General features: G+C 40.8%; 1 protein-coding gene across 7 annotated transcripts in view; it reads left to right on the top strand.

The window, feature by feature from the left end:
• Positions 1–21,632, top strand: part of LOC132407402 (disabled homolog 2-interacting protein-like) — a 605,300-nt gene that overhangs the window by 461,264 nt on the left and 122,404 nt on the right. For 6 of the 7 annotated variants that reach the window (XM_059993828.1, XM_059993832.1, XM_059993831.1 and 3 more), the window contains one exon: positions 18,963–19,116. In XM_059993828.1, coding sequence (XP_059849811.1) covers positions 18,963–19,116 — 154 coding nt within the window. Of the gene's footprint in view, positions 1–7,885; positions 8,206–18,962; positions 19,117–21,632 lie in introns of those variants that run through there. The other variant, XM_059993835.1, reaches the window with a different exon arrangement.

Raw genomic sequence — 21,632 nt, forward strand, 5'->3', positions numbered from 1 at the left:
TGAAGATGCTTTCAAAAATAATGAAAAGAAAATTTTCTAAATATGTCAAAAAATTACTATAAATCGCAGTAAACAGTAAAAACTAAATCAAATCAATATTTGTTTAAAGGCACCCTTTGCCTTTAAAACTGCATCAACTCTCTTCAGTACACTGTCGTGCAGTTTTATAAGAAAATCGGCTAGTCGGTTGTTCCACGTATCTTGGAGAACTTGTCACAGTTCTTCTGCAGACTTTGGCTGTCTCGCTTGCTTCTGTCTCTGCAGGTGATCCCAGACAGCCACAAGATGTTGGGATCAGGGCTCTGTGGAGGCCACACCATCTGTTGCAGAATTCCTTCTTGTCCTTTTCACTGAAAATAGTTCTTTATGACCTTGGCCATGTGTTAGGAGCCATTTGTCCTGCTGCAGATGGAAGTTGGGACAAATCAGACGCCTCCCTGACGGAATTGTGTGATAGATGAGAATCTGCTTGTAGTTCTCAGCATTGAGGATTCTATTAATTCTGACCAGGTCACCAACTCCATTTAACAAACTGCAGCCCCAAACGTGCAGCGAACTTGCATTTAGCTTCATTGTTGGCTGCAGACACTCATCCATGTAGCGCTGTCCAGCTCTTCTATGGATAAACTGCCTCCTGCTTGAGCCAAAAATTTCAAATTTTGACCATCAGTCCAGAGTACTTGCTGCCATTGTTCAGCACCCCAGTCCTTGTGTTTTTGTGCGTAGGTAAGTCTCTTGGCCTCGTTTCCGTTTCAGAGGAATGTTTTTTTTAAAGCAGCAACTCTTCCATAAAGATCATTTCTGACAAGCCTTCCCCAGACTGTAGAGAGATGTACTTGGGTTCCAGTGGTTTTTGTGAGTTTAGAGTTGATAACAGTGCTGGACTTCTACCGATTTAGAAGGGAAGTCAGTTTGATGCATCTCTTGTCTGCTGCATTCAGTATCCATGACTGACCACTGCATTTCTGGTACTCAACCTTGCCCGTTTCTTTGTGCTTCTTCGGAAGAGCTTGGACAGTATATCTTGAAACTCCTGTCGGCTGTGAAATGGGAGAGAGCCTGCTGATGAAGGATGACCACCTCGTGTCTAGTTGCTCTGCTCACTCTTGCCATGTTGCAAGAATTGATGATTTGAGGGTTAAACTGCCACATCTGCCGCACCCTCACCTTTTAGTTTGGTTGTTCTTGATGTTGTTTGATTCCCTCTACACCTGTTTCTGTTTCAGTTAATCAGGTTAGTTCATTCAACTCATTATGTCATTGATCATTAGCACATGTCTATTATCTTTGTTTAATCACGTACTGGGTTATATATCTACAAAGTAATCAAGCTTTTATTTGAAAAGTGGTCTATTACTTAATACGTTACTTTCTTTAGCAAAATACAAAGGTTTCTCTGTAGCGTTTAATTTTTTTGGAAAATGAATGTTTGGAAATTTAAAATTTGCTCTTTTCTACTGATGCATTAATGCAGAAAACAGAAAATAAACATCGAAAACAAAATCTGTTATAAAAAAATCTAGGGTACCTAAGACTTCTGCATAGTGCTGTATATCCAATACTCAACCTGATCTGGAATTAATTGTCATCATCAAATATCTTATCTACCAAGAACATAGAAAAGGAACAAACTGTTTTTTTATAAAAAACTATGTATAGAAATTATAACATAACTGGGAGAGGCTTATTCTTATTGCCGTGGTCAAATAAAGAATTCAGCTCGTATATATTCGGTGAAATGTAATTGCATGCTACTTAGTAATTTATGCCAAGGAAAATTAAAAACAGTTTTATGCATGTGTGACTTCCCGCTTGACAGTTTGCAAAGTATGTTGAATTAATATAAAGCTGCATATGAATATATAATGTCGCTTGCTCTGATTAAACAATATCTGTTCTAAGGGGTCTGTATTAACCTGAGTAACCATCAGTTTATAGTAATGGCATCCATGAGTTACCATTGTTGTGACAGGACAATAGTATCTCTCAGATGGAATAATATATTTCCATATTTTAATAACCTGTGATGAATGCTGTCCAGTATTATGCTATACATGACAGTAAATTAAAATAAAGGCTCAATGAGTGGGGAGAAATACCTTTTTTAATTTTATGGAGGGAATTATGACATCTAAGTGCATTGTATCTTTGTGTAAGAGTTTTTAGGAACCCAAGGTGATGGGATTTTAACTGTGTAAGAAGTGGGAACACCCAAATCAAATGTACTAAAGATGATTGCCTCAACTCTGTCAGTGGTCTGTCTAGGATGCTTAGGTTGGTCTCTGCATGGAGTACTTTCAATGAAATTTTTGAAAACTGTATGGGTTTGTTTCCTATCAATGGTCCTCCCCAGCATCCTAGTAAAGGTGCAGGACCTTGCCTTTTCGGCACACTGCAAGTTAGTAAAAAACAACAGGATGACAAAACAATGTTATCAGATCCTTGCATGAGTTTATTTTATATAAGAAGGAGGATGCCACATGACACTGGAAAATATTCCCCTTAAATGTCATTATCCTTCTGATATCTTGGAGTAAATTGGTTGCTCTATATTAAGGGACTGCGCTTGAAGTCAGAACTGATGTTTATATGTTTATATATGAACCTATGTTTATAATCAAGAGACAGGCTTCCTTCAGTTCAAAAATTGAACCGTTTGAATACATATCCCTCTGAAATAAGAATGTAGTTCCTTATATTTAATTCAGTTTGCAATTGGTGTTCATTATTTTTGCAGTTCCCAGATCTGGGTCTTGCCATTTCCTCTGTTGATATGATTAAGTTTATTTGTTGAAAGACCAGACCACTGGGAGGAAAAGCATTGTTACTTGTGTATATCATATATATCCTTTGCTTCTTGTTTGGTTCAAAAATCAATTGGCCACAAATAGAATAATAAGTTTCACTCACTGCTGTTGCTAGTTCTGAACATGTTTGGGTGTAAAATTTAAACCTGACTTGATCATGTCCAATCTGAACCTAACTGAGCTTGTGAACAATTCTGGAGTTAACCTAACTTTAAAAGAACCAAAAATAAATATACATCACTAATAATCAAGAGCAATAGGTATAATGCAGTAATATTAAGCAAATCATCTTGACCCGGATCACACGTTGAACAAGCCAGGCATTGCACAATCACGCGTGTTTAATTTGAATACATTTACCTATTGTGATCAGTTTCTGATGGACTCTAATCAGATAGCCAGACTGTAGCTTCACAGCATCTCTGTGTTAACCAACATCCAGATACAACGGTCTGTTTACGGTCACTTCCCCTTTTATTCCACTTGAAGGAGGAATCATTTGATAATATAATGTTAAATCTGGCTGCAGCATCGACATGACAAAAACTACATCATTCACAGAGGAGTTCATTTTAAATATTTCTAAAAATGGTTGCATATGTACTGTGAGCAGTATTGTAATTCTAAGTGAGTAAAGAGATGTTTCTGTAGCAATAGTGCACAAGATAATTACAAGTGTGTATTTATCAAGCTTCATTTTGCTATGAAGAGGATGAGTCTTCACGATGCCAATTAGGAAGTATAATTGACAAGTTCAGCTTATCCATTTATATAAATATCCAGTGGATTACTCAAGCTTTTTTATTACAATTTTCATTACCCACTTCATATTTCCATCTGGAGTGGAAGAATTCTCGCTATAAGTTTTAAAACCAGACATCTTAGTTGCCATGGGTGAGTTGTACTAAAAATCCGACATTGTGGCCATTTTATTGAGTACAACAGGTTGCTAATAAAGTAGCCATTGAGTGTATGTTCGTGGTTTTCTGCTGCTGTAGCTTACCTACTTTAAGGTTCAAAGTGTTGTGCAGTTAGAGATGTTCTTCTGCACACCACCTTTGTAACACCTTGTTATTTGAGTTACTGTTGTCTTCCTGTCAGCTTGATACAGTCTGGCCATTTTCCTCTGACCTCTCTCGTTAACAAGGCATTCACATCCACAGAATTACAGTTCACTAAATGTGTTTTTGGTTTTCGCACCATTCTAGAAAGGGTTCTTAACCTGGGATCCACAGACCCCTGAGTTAATGGTAGGCATACATGGCATAAATAAGGTTGGGAACCCCTGCTCAAGAGGCTATTGTGTGTGAAAACTCCAGGAGGTCAGCAGTTTCTGAGGTACTCAAACCACCCCATCTGGCACCAACAATCTAAGTCAAAATCACTTAGATCACACGTCTTCCCTTTCTGATGTTTGGCCTGAACCTCTTGACCACGTCTGCATTGAGATGTTACGACATTACTGGCTGTTTAGAGATTTGAATTAATGAGTAGGTGTACTTTAAAGTAACCACTAATGTATTTCTGTGCTAACTGTGACTCCATTTGATTTAGTTTTAGAATTTGATATGAATGCCACTTGCATAGTCTGGTACCTGTGTTGCTTTCACGATACCCACAGAATTCTGTTTTGATTTATGTGTAAAACTGAAATATCCTATGAGGCTTTGTGTTTGCTATGCAGATGAGACCATCTGTTTTCAATAAGTGACAAAATTGAGAACATTATCTTCTAAATAATTTTGTAGGATGAAAAATATTAGTATTTTTCTTTGTTAACATTGACACAATTTATGGGGATTGTAATTCGTGATTGTGTTTTTTTGTGTAATTTCATCCCATATTCAAATGCCTCATTCTTTTATACAATTTTAATCCAAATATTATCTTCCTGTAATTGATGGATATACCAAAGTATATTTATAGCATTCACCCTTTTGTTGATGAGTTTCTTGAAGAATTTGCATGTAATTGTATATGGACTGCTTTTAGTAAATAAATCATTTAGCTGGTTGTAAGATACCACAGAAGCTTAATGGTCAATTTGTGTGTATTATTTTTGATTCTCCCATTTATTTCATATATCCCTCATTAAGAAAGCTACTAGTTTCCATTCTGGCTATTAACTATTCAAATCCTCATAGATCAGATAGTCTAACTGTTGGTAACTTATCCAAAAAAGACCTTTCTTCATTCTATTTGAGAAATATATATTTAGAAAGTTGTTTGCTTGTACATGTTGAACTTCTGAACTCTTTATAGTCAGGGAACTTCTTTGACTCATTGTATGGCTAATCTGTATTTTCTGGCATTGTGTGAACACAGTGGAGACATAATAAATGGTGTTCTCTATTCTTACTACCAATGTATAAACAAATGCTCAAACTTCGGTAGACAAAATCGGAGAGGATGACTGAACATCTACAGTGTAGTGGCCTGTTATCACTGATTGGGATTCAATTCCTGCTGCTATGTGTAAAGAGTTTGTACATTCCCTCCATGACTGCGTGGTTTCCAAAGGCATGCGGTTAGGGCTAGAAAGTTATGAGCATGATATGTTGGTCCAGAAGCATGGGAGTACTTGCCGGATGCCCCTAGCACATCTCAGGGCTATGTTGATTGCTGACATAAATAATGCATTTCACTGAATGTTTCGATGTACATGTGACAAATAAAGATTTCATATTGAAAAGGGGAGGTTTTAAGAAGTACCTGAATGGAAGGAATTTAATGTGGAGTTTGAATCTCAGTGTCCTGAGAGTAAACAATACCAGTCTGTTTCTCACTGAATGTTTGCATTTGTACAGCTGAAAAAGAAAAGATGGCATGGAGGAAGAGTGTGGATACTGTAGAAAGGGTGCAGAGGAGATTTATGAGGAAGTTGCCTGGATTGGAGAGCATGCCTTATGAGAATAGGTTGAGTGATCTTGGCCTTTTCTCCTTGGAGCGACAGAGGATGAAAGACGACCTAATAGAGGTGTATAAGATGATGAGAAACATTGATCATGTAGATAGCCAAAGGCTTTTTCCCTAGGCTGAAATGACTAACATGGGGGGGGCATAGTTTTAAGGTGCTTGGAAGTAGGTACAGAGGGGAAGACAGGGGTAACTTTTTCACACAGAGAGTGGTGGGTGCATGGAATGCACTGCCAGCGACAGTGGTGGAGACGGAAACAATAGGGTTTTTAAGGGACTCTTAGATAGGTACATGGAGCTTAGAAAAATAGAGGGGTACGCACTGGAGAAATTCTAGGTAGTTTCATGGTCGGCTCAACATTGTGGGCTGAAGGGACTGTAATATGCTGTAGATTTCTGTATTGTATGAGAAGACTGCATTTGAAGGATTGAAAGAATTATCAATGGGTTATTGGGCAGAGTTAGGCAAGCCCATTGGAGCATGGGGATGAGAACTATAAACTTGAAGTGCCCTTGGAGTGGAGCCATGAGATTGTTTCCCAGAAGCTAGTGCAAGACTTGGGGTGGCACGGTTAGTGTAATGCTCTACAGTGCCAGTAATCGGGGATTGATTCCTGCTGCTGTCTGTAAGGAGTTTGTGACTGTGTGGATTTTCTCCCATATTCTGAAGATGTACTGGTTAGTAAGTTGTGGGCACACTACGTTGGTGCCAGAAGCACGGTGACACTTGCAGGCTGCTCCAGCATATCCTCGGACTGTGTTGGTCGTTAACTCAAACAACACATTTTACATGTGACAAATAAAGTTAATCTTTAAATATTTACTGTATCTCTTTAAATTAAGATACAAGAAACTGTTTTCAATGATTAACAGAGTGAAGGTGACCAGGAAAGCCTAGGAACAGCTAAATTGTGAATAACAAAAGAATGAATGGTGGGGTGAGATTCAGTGGAAATTTTTGCCTAACACTGGCTCAAAGATCTTTTCTCCTTTCTCCATCTTCCTAATACACCCCTTCCCCCCGCTCCTAACCACGTCAGTATCTAGAGTCAAATTGCATTCCTGTATGACTGATACAGTTCTGTTACCAATTACTGAGATCTGAACACAAAGCAAGTCCAGATCATTGTTCCTTTTGGAACAGCATTGCTTCTCTTCCTGCCTGTCGATCACAATGTGGGGAATTGCGTGTGCACAGCTGCATCCTCCCTGTCCCAAACACGAAGTGGCGTGCTCGGCTTGAGCTCTATTACGAGACATCTTGCCTATATTTACAAGTGGCAACATTATGTCGCAGTACGTGAAAATAAAATCTATTCTCATTCTTAAACCAAAATAAATCGTATATTCAGAATTATCACATATATATTGAAACATGCAGTGAAATGCATTGTTAGCGTTGGCAACCAGCACGCCCAAGGATGTGATGGGGGGGGGGGCTGCCCGCAATTGTCACCACACATTCTGGTGCTTATTTGCTTATTACAAACAAGGCAACAAAAGATGAGAGAAAATGAGATCAAAATTCAATATAAATTTATTGTCAAAGTACATACATGTCACCATATACAACCCTGAGATTCATTTTCTTGTGGCCGTACTCAATGAATCTAGAGAATAATAACCATAATAGAATTAGTCAAAGACTGCCCAACTTGGGCGTTTAACCAGAGTGCAGAAGATAACAAACTGTGCAAATACAGTAGGAAAGAAAGAATAATAATAAATAAGCAATAAATACTGAGAACATGAGATGAAAAGTCCTTGAAAGTGAGTCCATTGGTTGTGGGAACATTTCAATGATGGGGCAAGTGAAAATATCCCCTTTGGTTCAGGAGCCTGGTGGCTGAGGGGTAGTAACTGCTCCTGAACCTGACACTGGGTCCTGAGGCTCCTGTACCACCTTCCTGATGGCAACGGCAGTCTATTCTGCAGATGGAGTTTCTGTTCAGAAAGAGTGCAAACTGGAAGTTGAATGATGTAGTTAAACTATTCATTTCAGTGCAAGCTGACAAAATTATTTGGCCGTGCAGTTGGAACAAAAATATTTTAGTGTCATTACGCAAGATTGTTTACACAGTTTTTTTCCCCAGTAAGTTGTTTTTAAGCTGGTCCAGTTTCCTTCCAGGAATATGGAGAGTGGGGGAAGTGGGACAGGAAGATTCGTCAGGCTGAGGTAGCGCAGGCTGGAAGCTGAACAAACGTGAACATTTGCTTTGAGTTGGACTGCTTGACTGTGTGCAGAGAAGCCAGTCAAACTGTCGGCTGAACTGTTTACTTATACTGTTCCATTCTCGGTTGCCTGCATTGAGAAGGTTGGGCTTGGAATTGCTAGGGCATTATTACTTTTCCATATAGGCAGGGGCAGGCAGTTATCATTATTCAGCTGCTGGGAGTCATGGCCTTTTACTGCCTATCTTTTATTTTGGAACGTAATTATCTGAACCACAGGCGACAGCAACAACAGCCCTATGCTGCTTCTGTAAGTATGTCACATTTTTCATGCAAATACTATTATTGATACTGCCAGCAACTAAATGGCTTTGATGTTAAACAAGTTTATATTTTATAAAGATACCCAGATCTTGTGAAGTTAATGTCTAGGAATTTTAGGTGCTTTGTTGATCAAGTTTTTTAAAAAATGCATATAAATAAAGGATCTTGGGAAATGGGTGAGCAAATAATGAATTTAAATAGATTGTCTGTGCTCTAGAATAATAGCTTAAGGATTACTGGAAAGAAGTTTAAACTTAGCTATTTATCAATTAAATATACTGCATTTATGTATTCTGTTACTTCTTGTACCTAAAATTTTAACTGGATGATCTGTGCTGGGACAAATAAGATTGATTCTGCTACAGTTCTGTTTCCAATTACATATTTTAGCTAGCTGACCCTCTTTGTTTAAAATTACTATCTTTACAATAGAGAACAGCAGGAAAGATAAGTATTTCTGCTGTGTGATGTTCCCTGCAAAGATGCATGTCTAAAGGAGAATGCTGGGAAACACATTTTACAAATGAAAACAGGATTTAATCATTGCCAGCTGGAATGTTATGGCAATTTTACTTGGGCGGTAACCTATTTGTTGGCCCAAGTGCTTTTGGAGAAATGGCTGGTATTTCATATCAGAAGAGATCAAGATCTGTGTACATAAAAAGGATCCGAAGTTGATGGCAACCCTAGAAATTGGAGCTGATTAGCTTCCAATTGAAGAGCAGGCATGTTTTCATATGATAATGACAGCTCTTTAAAATATAGTGCTAAAATGACATTCAGTTCTGTGTACTGTTGATAAGTTTTTCATGAAATCCATTTAGCTTTGGATTTGCAATGCCAAAATAGTAGCTATTTGGTTTGGCGAATCTGCCAGTAAAATATTGAACCCCACACAAAGACTTGCCCACCTTTTGTTATGGTAGCTGAGGCAGTATTCACATGAGTACTTCTGTGAATAATAAACAAAGCTCGTCCTTGCTTAAAGAAATGAGCTCCATTGTCAATCCATTTTGCCTCTTAGGGGGATTAATCTTTTATACTTAGGTCTATACAATTAAATTAATCTGTAGATAATAAATATAATCACAGTGTGCGTATCCTTGCACCTTCCTTTTTTTTGCAAGAAAACACTTACGGCAAAGTGCATGAAAAGGATTATCCCAGCTTGGAGTGCATTTAGTGAAATGGGTTTTTCAACTCATTGATCGACTCACAGTGAGTTGATTTTCTTTCCATTAGCAGCAACAATGACATGACTTTGAGACCAACTTGTAGAGCAAAGGGTTGACGAAAGGGAGTGACAAAATTTCACCCTAGTATCTAATATATGCATGGAAGTATTTCAAAAGACAATGTTTTGAGGTTATATTTAAATTCAAAGTTTAAAGTAAATTTATTGTCAAAGTATATACATGTCATCATATACTACCCTGAGGTTCATTTCTTGCGCATGTTCAAAATAGATCGGGGGTTCCCATTTTGAGGTCCACAGACCCTTGCTTAATGGTGTTGGTTCATGGCATAAACAGACAGACAGACTTTATTGATCCCGAGGGAAATTGGGTTTCGTTACAGTTGCACCAACCAAGAATAGTGTAGAAATATAGCAATATAAAACCACTAATAATTAAATAATAATATGTGAAATTATTCCAAGTGGAAATAATTCCACAGTGGTGGGGCTCATCAGCAAAAGTGATGAAACAATGTACAGGGAAGAGGTCAAACACCTAGAGAGCTGGTGCAGTGACAACAACTTGATGCTTAATGTCACCAAAACCAAGGAGATGATCGTCGATTTCAGACGGCCTCAGCCTGAGCACACACCCCTCAGCATCAGCGGCTCCACAGTGGAGAGAGGGGAAAACATCAAGTTCCTTGGGGTGTAGATCTCGGACAATCTTACCTGGTACAGGAACATCACTGGGATTGTGAAATGAGCCCGGCAGAGATTGCACTTTTTGAGGAAGCTTAAACAAGCATCACTCTCCACTAACATCTTAACTACATTCTACAGAGAAGAGGTTGAGAGCGTGCTGACCTTTTGCATCACAACCTGGTACTCCAGCTGCAGTGCTGCCAACAAAAAAGCCTTGCAGAGGGTGGTTAGGGGAACAGAGAAGGTTATTGGGGTCTCCCTACCTTCTGTCCAAGACCTCTTTCAGAGTCGATGCCTCCAGAAGACACGGTACATCATTAAAGACCCCTCACACCTTCTCCATGAACTGTTTGTTCTTCTGCCATCAGGTAAACATTACAGGAGCATCAAAACTAAAACCACAAAGCTACTAAACATCTTCCTCCCACAGGCAGTCAGACTACTAAATAGCTGCTCTACCTGACTCTGCTTTGGACACTTTTAACTTGCACTGGACACTTATAACTTGTTTTTAACTGACATGTGGTTGTTGTGTTTTACTATTTATTGTTATTTTTATTATTTAGTGTTGTGTTTGTTATGTTATGATTGCACTGCTCCTGGGAAACACTGTCTCATTTTGTCCTGCAGAGCTGATATACGGTTAGAATGGCAATAAAGTTTTTGAATCTTGAATCTTGAAAATAAGTCCAGCACCAGGGTGTCTGACACTCCAAGGGAGGAGTTGTAAAGTTTGATGGCCGCAGGCCGGAATGACTTCCTATGACGCTCAGTGTTACATCTCGGTGGAATGAGTCTCTGGCTGAACGTACTCCTGTGCCTAACCAGTACATTATGGAGTGGATGGGAGACATTGTCCAAGATGGCATGCAACTTGGACAGCATCCTCTTTTCAGATACCACCGTCAGAGAGTCCAGTTCCACCCTCACAAAGTCACAGACCTTACGAATGAGTTTGTTGATTCTGTTGGTGTCTGCTACCCTCAGCCTGCTGCCCCAGCACACAACAACAAACATGATAGCACTGGCCACCACAGGCTTGTAGAACATCCTCAGCATCGTCCGGCAGATGTTAAGGGACCTCAGTCTCCCCAGGAAGTAGAGACGGCTCTGACCCTTCTTGTAGACAGCCTCAGTGTTCTTTGATCAGTCCAGTTTATTGTCAATTCGTGTCCCTAGGTATCTGTATTCCTCCACCATATCCACACTGACCCCTTGGATGGAAATAGGGGTCACCGGTGCCTTAGCCCTCCTCAGGTCCACCACCAGCTCCTTAGTCTTTTTCACATTAAGCTGCAGATGATTCTGCTCACACCATGTGACAAAGTTTCCCACCGTAGCCCTGTACTCAGCCTCATCTCCCTTGCTGATGCATCCAACTATGGCAGAGTCATCAGAAAACTTCTGAAGATGGCAAGACTCTGTGCAGTAGTTGAAGTCCGAGGTGTGGATGGTGAAGAGAAAGGGAGACAGGACAGTCCCCTGTGGAGCCCCAGTGCTGCTGACCACTCTGTCTGACACACAGTGTTGCAAGTGCAAGTACTGTGGTCTGCCAGTCAGGTAATCAATAATCCATGACACCAGGGAAGCTTCCACCTGCATCACTATCAGCTTCTCACCCAGCAGAGCAGGGTGGATGGTGTTGAACGCACTGGAGAAGTCAAAAAATCATGACCCTCACAGCGCTCTCCAACTTGCCCAGGTGGGCATAGACACGGTTCAGCAGGTAGACGATGGCATCCTCAACTCCTAGTCAGGGCTGGTAGGCGAACTGGAGGGAGTCTTAAGTGTGGCCTAACCATAGGCCAGAGCTGCTCTAGAACAAGTCTCTCCAGGGTCTTCATGATGTGGGATGTCAATGCCACCGGTCTGTAGTCATTGGAGCCACTGGGGCGCGGCATCTTCGGTACAGGAACGAGGCAGGATGTCTTCCACATCACAGGAACCCTCTGGAGACTCAGGCTCAGGTTGAAAACATGGTGAAGTACTCCACATAGCTGGGGGGCACAGGCTTTGAGCACCCTGGGGCTGACACCATCCGGGCCTGCAGCCTTGCTTGGGTGGAGACGTTTCAGCTGTCTCCTCACCTGTTCAGCTGTGAAGCTCACCGTGGTGGTTTCAGGTGGGGGAGGAGTGTAGTCATGAAAGCAGGGTGTGGGGCTGTGAGGAGGGGTAGGAGGGGAGAGTGGAGTATGTGTTGGTTGGGGAGATTAGAAAGAAGATTAGGAACCCCTGCAATAGATACAAAGGAACACAATAGACCCAATGAAGAACTACATACAAAGATGGACAAACAACCAATGTGCAGAAGATGACAAACTGTGCAAATACAAGAAGAAAAACTAATAATAAATAAACAAGTACATAAATATTGTGAACATGAGTTGTGGGTTCCTTGAAAGTCAGTCTTTTTGTTGTGGAATCAGTGTTCAAGTGAGTGAAGTTAACCACCCTGCTTCAGGAATCTGATTGTTGAAGGGTAATAACTGTCCTTGAATCTAGTGGTTTGGGGCCTAAGACTCCTGTGCCTCCTTCCTGGTGGCAGCAGCACGAAGAGAGCATGGCCTGGGTAGTGGGGGTCCTTGATGCTGCTGACTTGTGCAGTGCTCCTTGCAGATGTGTTCAAAAGTCTGACGGCCTTTTCCTTGAATAAACAGGGCTGAATCCACTTTTTGTAGGCCCGTCCATACCAGGCCGTGATGCAACCAATCAGAATACTCTCCACAGTACATTATAGAATTTTGTTAAAAGTTTTAGATGGCGCTCTGAATCTGCGCAAACTTCTCAGAAAGTAAGGCTCTGCTGTGCCTTCTTTGTAAAGGTATTAATGTGCTGGCCCCAAGCCAAGTCAGCATCAGCATTGCTAATACTTTCTGCAGAAGCAATACACTACAGTTTAATTCATTAATATAGTTAGTTGGGAAAAACATTGAGAAGGGAAGAATATTGAAATGTTCATACCACCATTTTTTTAAAAGATTGGCTTTACTTGTCACATGTTCCTCAAAAACATGTTATTTTACATCGACGACCAACGATTATGCTGGGTAGTTCCCACATTTACAGTGGCAACTTAGCATGCCCACAACTCACTAACCTCACTCACACATCTTTGGAATGTGGGAGGAAACTGGAGCAAAGTTCAAAGTAAGTTTATTATCAAAGTACATATATGTCTCTACATACAACCCTAATACAATTTCTATGGGCATACTCAACAAGTCTATAGCATAATAACCATAACAGAATCAATGAAATACTGCACCAACTTGGACATTCAAGCAGTGTACAAAACGCCAACAAGCTGTGTAAATACAAGAAAGAAAGAAAGAATGAATGATAATGAATAAACAGTAAATATTGAGAACATGAGATGAAGAGTCCTTGAAACTAGGTCCATTGTTTATGGGAACATTTCAATGATGGGCCAAGTAAAGTTATTCCCTTTGGTTCAAGAGCCTGATAATTGAGGGGTACCAGGAAGAACTTCACACCATCGCAAGAGAAGTTCCTTAGAGACAGCGGCGAGGGGGATCTAGTTCTCAACGGTGATTGCTGGTGCTGTAAAGCAGTTTGTGTTATCTTACTTTAAGCACGATTTCTTCACTTTCAGAAATGAACTTTTTTTTCTGTACATTATGATCAATATGGGAAGTAACGTTACATACATTACAGCAACAATCAGAAACCTAGTTCCCTTCTGCTGATGGTTCAGAAGAGAACTGGTGAGATCCTTTTCGTGGTTCAAAAAGATCTTGATTTTCCATGGTGCATTGCGCTGTGGAAATCAGAAATATGTGTTAGCAGTCTGATGTCAGTACATCTGATCTCCTGCTGGTGGATGGCGCTTGAGTGCTTGGCAGACCTCAGTTGGGCTGGCTTCATGCTGTACCTGGTCCCTTTAACTTTTCACCAAGTGTTAACGTAGCCCATCTGCTTTAATGGGGTTACTAACTTGGATTGAATTGCGAAATGCAGGAAAATGTTAATATTCATAATTTCAATTTTATCAGGTAGTTGGGTTTTAAATAAAAAATAATATCAAGTTATCCCAACAACACACACAAAATGCTGGTGGAACACATAAGGCCAGGCAGCATCTATAAGGAGAAGCGCTGTCAACGTTTCAGGCAGAGACCCTTTGTTAGGCCCGAAACGTCGACAGTGCTTCTCCCTATAGATGCTCCCTGGCCTGCTGCATTGCTCCAGCATTTTGTGTTTGTTACTCTCGATTTGCTCTGGGGCACCATGGTGTAACCGTTAGCACAACGCTATTACAACGCAAGGTGTTCCGGAGTTTAGAGTTCAATTCCAACATTCTCTGTGAGGAGTCTCTGTATGTCCTCTCCGTAGAATGCATGGGCTTTGTCTGGGTCCCCTGGTTTTCTCCCAGAGCCCAAAGATGTATCAGGTAGGTTAACTGGGCATTGTAAATTTTCCCATGTTTAGGTTAGAGTTAATTGGTTTTGTCGGGTTGCTAGGGCAGTGTGATTTGACGAGCCAGAAGGGCCTACTCCTTGCCATATCACAAAATAAATAAATATATTTCCAGCATCAACATTTAAGAGAAGTTTGGAATAGGTACATGGATGGTAGGGGATGGGCGGCTATGGTCCTGGTGCAAGTCCATGGGAGTAGGCAGTTCAAATAGTTTTGCACAGACTAGACAGGGTGATTGGCCTGTTTCTGTGCTGTACTTTTTATGACTGTATCTGCAAAGTCTCTTGTGTTTATGATTAAAAAGCTAGTAGCATGGTCCAGATGTGAGACTTTGGATCTGTTAATTCTGGACCAATTTACTTTTGGCGCAGTAAGTATGAGTGCGCAATGGGTACTGACCATGAAGCATGGATTGGGTTGGGCATAATTCCTTTTCTATTGATATTAACCTCTTTGTCTCAGTATTGTGCCTTGTTTTACAGTAAAAGATTACTTTGTCACTCAAAGATTTATTTTAAACATTTCACTGAACATTTAAGTCCTTTCTGAGAGACCAAGCAGAGACCTGCTTTTCAGGCTTCCAAAGTTGTTTCCTTGACTCATAACTGAGAGAGGAACAGGATCGTTTGTGAAGCCGTGAATGTGATGTTCCTTTGCTGCCTTGGAGATTGTTGTCATTGACTGTCACCATCCCCTGAAGTCGTGGATGCAATACAGAACTTGTATAGAATATAGAGAGAAGCCAGAGGGTTTGCAGAATCCAGAATAGGATCTGTCTGATGCTTCAAACCCAGTTAGCTGAGACACTTCATTAAATTAACAAACAGCGTTGTGCTTTAGTTATCAGTTGAAATCTTGAGCAGCTTGACACAAGACTCTTCTGTTAGGCCAAGTTGGGCAAAACAGTGAGCTTTCAGAAGGAAAACATTTTCCGGTGAAGATGGATGTAGACATGATTATCTTTTTTCCAATAACAAGTTATATCAATCACACTGAAACTACCGTAATGATCCTTTAAGTATCTCAAATAGAAAATGTGATCTCAGCTCTTTAATTCACTCCATCTGCAGTATATTCCTTCCAGTTATGTTCGTAATATTTGTGTGTAGATTGGACTTCAACTTATTGATTAAATTGTCAAGACTTTCTGACAAAAGCAATTTTGTGTGAAGGGTGTTGTTGATTGGACAGGATGACATAGGTTTTAACACTGTGGTACATGTGTATGTTTAACAGCACTATGAATCTAACAGGGAAATCTTCATCTAAGAAACAAGAGAAATTCTGCAGGTGCTGGAAACCCAAAGCAACACACACAAATGCTAGAGGAACTCAGCAGGCTGGGCAGCAGCTATAGAAAGAAATAAACAGTCGATGTTCGGTCTAAGACCCTTCTTCAGGACTGGAAAAGAAGGGAACTTCTGCCCTACCTTTCCAATTAGCTTGCCCACACAGCAGGCTACTACAAGTAGAGCTTAATTTTGTTTGGCTCTGCCCTCCATCACAGTCGCCGCTCAAGCCCCCTAAGGTCCTCCAGCAAATCATAACCACAGCAGAATCAGAATCAGAGCTTTCTGCTGGAATAGCTGTATTCTGTGTAGCTGTAGCTTTGCTCGTATACATCTGCTGAAATGCAATACCCATATGCTATAGAAAAGGGAAAAGGTTAGCTTTATTTGTCACATCAAAATATTGAAGCATACAGAGAAATGTGACATTTGTATAAAGTCAAATCTGTGAGAATGTGTTGGGGGCAGTCTGCAGGTGCTGCCACACTTCCAGGGCCAACAAAACATGCCAATAACTCCCTAACCCTAACCTTATATCTTTGGAACGTGGAGGAAACTGGAGCACCTGGATGACGGAGAAAAAGTATAACCGCCTTATAGGTAGCGATGGGAATTGAACCCTGATCAGTGATTGCTGGCTACGATACACTACAGCTATGCATGGATACAATCCATGCTGCCCTGCATTATATGGACTTAAGCCATGTTAGAGTTGGAGTCATAGAAAAGTACAGTACAGAAAAAGGCCCTTTGCTCCATCTAATCCATGCTGAACCATTTTAACTGCCTACTCACATTGACCAGCACTGGGACTATAGCCCTTCATACCCCTACCATCCATTTACCTATCCGAACTTCTCTTAAACATTGAAATCGAGCTTGCATGGACCACTAATGCTGGCAGCTCGTTCCACCCTCTCATTAACCTTTTAGTGAGGACATTTCCCCTCATGTTCACCTTAAAACTTTTCACCTTTCATCCTTGACCCACGACCTCTAGTTGTAGTGCCACCCAACCTCAGTGGAAAAAGCCTGCTTGCATTTATCCTATCTATATCCGTCATGATTTTGTACACCTCTAACAAATCTGTCTTCAATCTTTTATGTTAAAAGGAATAAAGTCCTAACCTATTCAATCTTCCCTTATAACTGAGGTCCCCCAGACCCGATAGCATCCTTGTAAATTTTCTCTGTACCATTTCAGCCCTATTTACATCTTTCCTGTAGATAGGTGACCAAAACTGCAGACTTAATTTTACTTTATTGTCACCAAACAATTGATATTAGAGCGTACAATCATCACAGTGATATTTGTTTCTGCATTTCATATTTGTAGTTAATATGTAGACTTGAGCCATTTTAATATTACCTATAAGTATAATGTGCATAGTTGCCTCATCAAGATTCGTCCTTCATATTCTGTGTTACTTTTAATTATAATCATCTTGTGTTTGAATCAGACAGTACTACAGTGTACAAGAATGGAGCTTCACTTTGAATCAGTTTCATTTGTCTTATCATTCCACTTGTGAATTTACAACTACATCCTACGCAGAATTGCCTTATTCACTATTAAAAATATTTTGCATAATAAATTGGAAATGGCATTCCAAATTTACAATGCATTTACAAAGATCATCAGAGCGGTTTGAGCATGAGAAGCTATTACAGCTGAGACCTCTCTTGTTCCCTCACCGGCCATTCCCAGCAGTGAACATTACGACAAGGAATGCAGAATAAATTTTTGATCAAAGTACATAATATGTCACCATCTACTTCCCTGAGATTCCTATTCTTGCAGGCACGTAGGAGTTCTGGATGATCTCACTTTCTTTATCAAGCCAAGGGCCATCAAAGTATCCTTTTAGTTGTTTCAACACGGACTTAACGGCCTCTTAATATTCATGGCAAAGTGTCAGTACTTAAATATATATTGTGCTCTTTTAGAGGACAGCCATAGATAGAACAGTCAGGGAAAAGAAATCAAAGTTCCCATTATCACCTTCTTTCCTTATCAGATTCCAGCTCCTGTAGCCTTTGTGTCCCTGCTTATCATCCTTCAGCCTCTGCCTCCACCTTCATCCTCCTCCCTCCACCTGCTTCTCTTTCCCCCTTTTTCCCCACCTTGCCTGCTTCAATTTATCACTCATTTGCTTATCACCCAACTATACCACTCACCCTCCCTCACCTGGCTCCTTCTGTCCATCATTCCTCACTCCTCCTCGGTCCACCTGCGATGTACTAGCCCCTGTCTCACCTTCACCCTCCCACCAGTATCCTGGTTATCTTGCCCCTCCCATCTCAGTCCTGTTGCAGGATCTCAACCTGAAATGCTGACAGTTTCTTCTCCCATCACGGTCGCCGCTCAACCCCCTAAGGTCCTCCAGCAAATCATAACCACAGCAGAATCAGAATCAGGTTTAATATCATTGGTATCTGGTGAAATTGGTTGTTATGAAGCAGCAGTACATTGAAAATACGTAATATAACAGTAAATTACAGCAAGTGTGTGTGTGTATGTATATTAAATAAGTTATGCAAAAAAAGTAGTGAGGTACTATTAATGGGCTGAATGTCCATTCGGAAATCAGGTGTCAGAAGGGAAGAAGCTGTTCCTGAATTATTGTGAGTGTGTACCTTCAGGCTTCTGTACCTTCTTCTTGTCTTGATGGTTGCATGTGAAGAAGGCATGTCCTGGATGATTGAGCTCCTTAATGATGGACATCGGCTTTTTGAGGCATCATTCCTTGAAGATGTTCTAGCTGCTGGGGAGGCTAGTGCCCATGATGGAGATGGCTGAGCTTACGAATTTTAATAGCTTCTGCAGATTCTGGAAATCTTAAGCAGCACACACAAAATGCTGAAGGAAGTAAGCAAGTGAGACTGCGTATATGGAGGGGAATAAGCAGTTTATTACAGGCTGAGACCAGGTCTAGTACTCAAGTTGCTCCTGCAGTTTCTTTTTGCTCCAGATTCCTGCATTTGCAGTCACTTGTGTCTCCAGATTTTATCTGAATCCACACTAGGGAAATTTGTTGGTTGGTAATTAATGTACAATCACTACATTTGTTTCGCAACATTTATGAGAGAGACTTTATTTGTGATGTGCGTTTTGTTTGGTATTTCTTGCAGATCACGTCTGATGCCGAGGTTGAAAGAATCACGTTCTCACGAGTCTTTGCTCAGTCCCAGTAGTGCGGTAGAGGCACTGGATCTCAGTATGGAGGAAGAAGTGACAATTAAATCTGTACACAGCAGCATTCTGGGGCAAGATTACTGTTTTGAGGTAAGATGTCAAGAACTAGAAGCAGCATACACACTTCTTGAGAGTTTTCAATTTTCTTAGCACAGCAATTTTAAGAAAAATTGCCTAATGACTGAGTTTATTTATCTGATTGAAAAACAGTCATAGCACCTTCAAACACTTGGCTTTGAAAATATAAAGGAATAGATGTTGGTTTGTGCTCTAAATGTTAAGAGGAGATTCAAAGTTTGGTTGATGAGTTAGACTGAAGTGCTCTTTTGAGACTAGAGTTGGTTGAAGATCAATAGAGTGTTTTGGCATTGCAGCGATTGAAACTGGAAAGGTAGAAACCTCAGCTGTCAGCAGTGTGAGAGTGCAAGATGCACTGAAGTCCAGAAGTTTCTCTATTATTAAGAGTTTGGGAATGTGAGAGAGAACTATGACAATGTAGGTATTTGAGAAAAGGAAAATAATAAAAACAAGCACAAGAAAATTTGCAGATGCTGGTAATCCAACCAACACACACAAAATACTGGAGAAACTCAGCAGGCTAGGCATCATCTATGGAAAAGAGTAAACACAAGAAAATCTTCAGATGCTGGAAATCCAGGTAATTTATGAAGGGTCTCAGCCTGAAACTGGATGGCACTGGTGCAGACGTCCCAGCCCTGAGACTCCAGGCAAGGTCATTTGATTCCAAACAATTGGTTTATTGATTTTTAGAGAATGTTTCTCTGGTGCTTCCCTCCTTTCTCCCTTCCCCTTTTCCCAACCATGATTCCCCTCCCTCTGCTCACTTCCCACAATAGAGACCCATATAAGAATCGGGCTTATAATCACTCACACATGTCATCAAATTTGTGGGGTTTTTTTGCAGCAGTACAGTGCAATACATAAAAATTACTCCAGTACTGTGCAAAAGTCTTAGGTACCCTAGCAATATATTGTATATGTACCTAAGACTTTTACACAGCACTGTACAAATAAAATGCAAGAATCTGAATGAAATTGACTTTATTACTTACATCCTTCAAATACATGAGGAGTAAAAATCTTTGTTATGTCTCCGTCTAAATGTGCAATGTGCAATTTATAGTAATTCATAAAAATAGTATGCACAACAGGATCTAAACCAATTTTGGTTCTTTAAGAAAATTGTTTTACTACAGAACCTAGAACAGTTCAGCAGAGGATGGACCCTTCTGCTCACGATATATAAACCTGATTGATTTGGATGTCCATTGTATCAGACGATGCCAGTGTGAAACCTGGGTGGGAGAGTATTTAAAATGGACAAGCCATTGCATAGGTGCAGTTCCACTGTCTTGACCTCTGAAATCTGGGTCCAGTAGTATGAGTAGTCATCACAACTGGGGTCTTCCTTGGTTGCAGTGGATGACCATGTCACACTCTTCGATCTTCACAGAGCATTGCAGAACCTCCTTCCTGGCCTATGGATCTCACTGTTGGATTTGTCTTCCCAGTCTGCTGGAGCTGACTTCGCATGTTAGGACAGGCATATCTCTGTCTAACTGAGATATGAGGTCTGTCGGCTACTCCCACCTAATCCAGCCCCCCTGTTGAAGCAATAAACCTACTCTACAATCAATCTAGCCCTTCCTTCCTACACAATCCATAACCTTCCATTTTTTTTATGTCCCTGTGCCGAAATAAGGGTCTCTTAATTGTCTCTGTTGTGTCAGCCTCTATCACTAGCCTAGCGGTGAGCTCCAGGAACCATGCACTCTCTGTTTAAAAAAAACAACTATCTCTTACAACTTCCCTGAGTTTCCTTCACTCACATTAAATGGCTGTCCTCTGGTATTAGCCATTGCCCCCCCCCCCCCCGGGGGAAAAGATGCCAAGATGGGTGATCCAGTAATGCTCTGTCAGTGATTAAAAAGGTACAGCAGCTAGTTCAGAAAAGTATCATTGCCGACAAGATGTACAAGGATCTCAGTGCATCTGAGGAATGTTGCTTCTTATGTGAACAAGGGCCTTCTTAAAGAATCTTCAAAGAAACATTTTAGTTCTACTTGCCATTCCCATTCTGACATGTCAGTCCATGGCCTCCTCTACTGCACAATGAGGCCACACTCAGGTTGGAGGAGCAACACCTTATATGCCATCTGGGAGGCCTCCAAACTGATGACATTAACATCGATTTCTTGAACTTTCTGTACTTACTTCCTCCCTCCCACTTCACCATTGCCAATTCTTGTTTCCTTTTCACGTCTTCTCTTCTTACCTGCCCATCACCTCCCTGTGGTGCTCCTCCCCCTTCCCTTTCTTCAATGGTCTTCTGCCCTCCCCCATCAGATTAACCCTTCTCCAGACCTTTATCTCTTTCAGTAATCAGCTTCCAAGCTCTTTACTCGCCCTCCCCTTTCCTGGTTTCACCTATCACCTACCACCTTGTACTACTTCCGCTCCTCCCCACACCTTTTTACTCTGACTTCTCCCCTTTCTTTCCAGTCCTGAAGAAGGGTTTCAGCTTGAAACGTCAACTATTTACTCTTTCCTATAGATGCTGCCTGGCCTGCTGAATTCCTCCAGCA

This window comes from Hypanus sabinus, chromosome 18 (genome assembly GCF_030144855.1).
Source record: "Hypanus sabinus isolate sHypSab1 chromosome 18, sHypSab1.hap1, whole genome shotgun sequence".
Classification (NCBI taxonomy): Eukaryota; Metazoa; Chordata; class Chondrichthyes; order Myliobatiformes; family Dasyatidae; genus Hypanus; species Hypanus sabinus.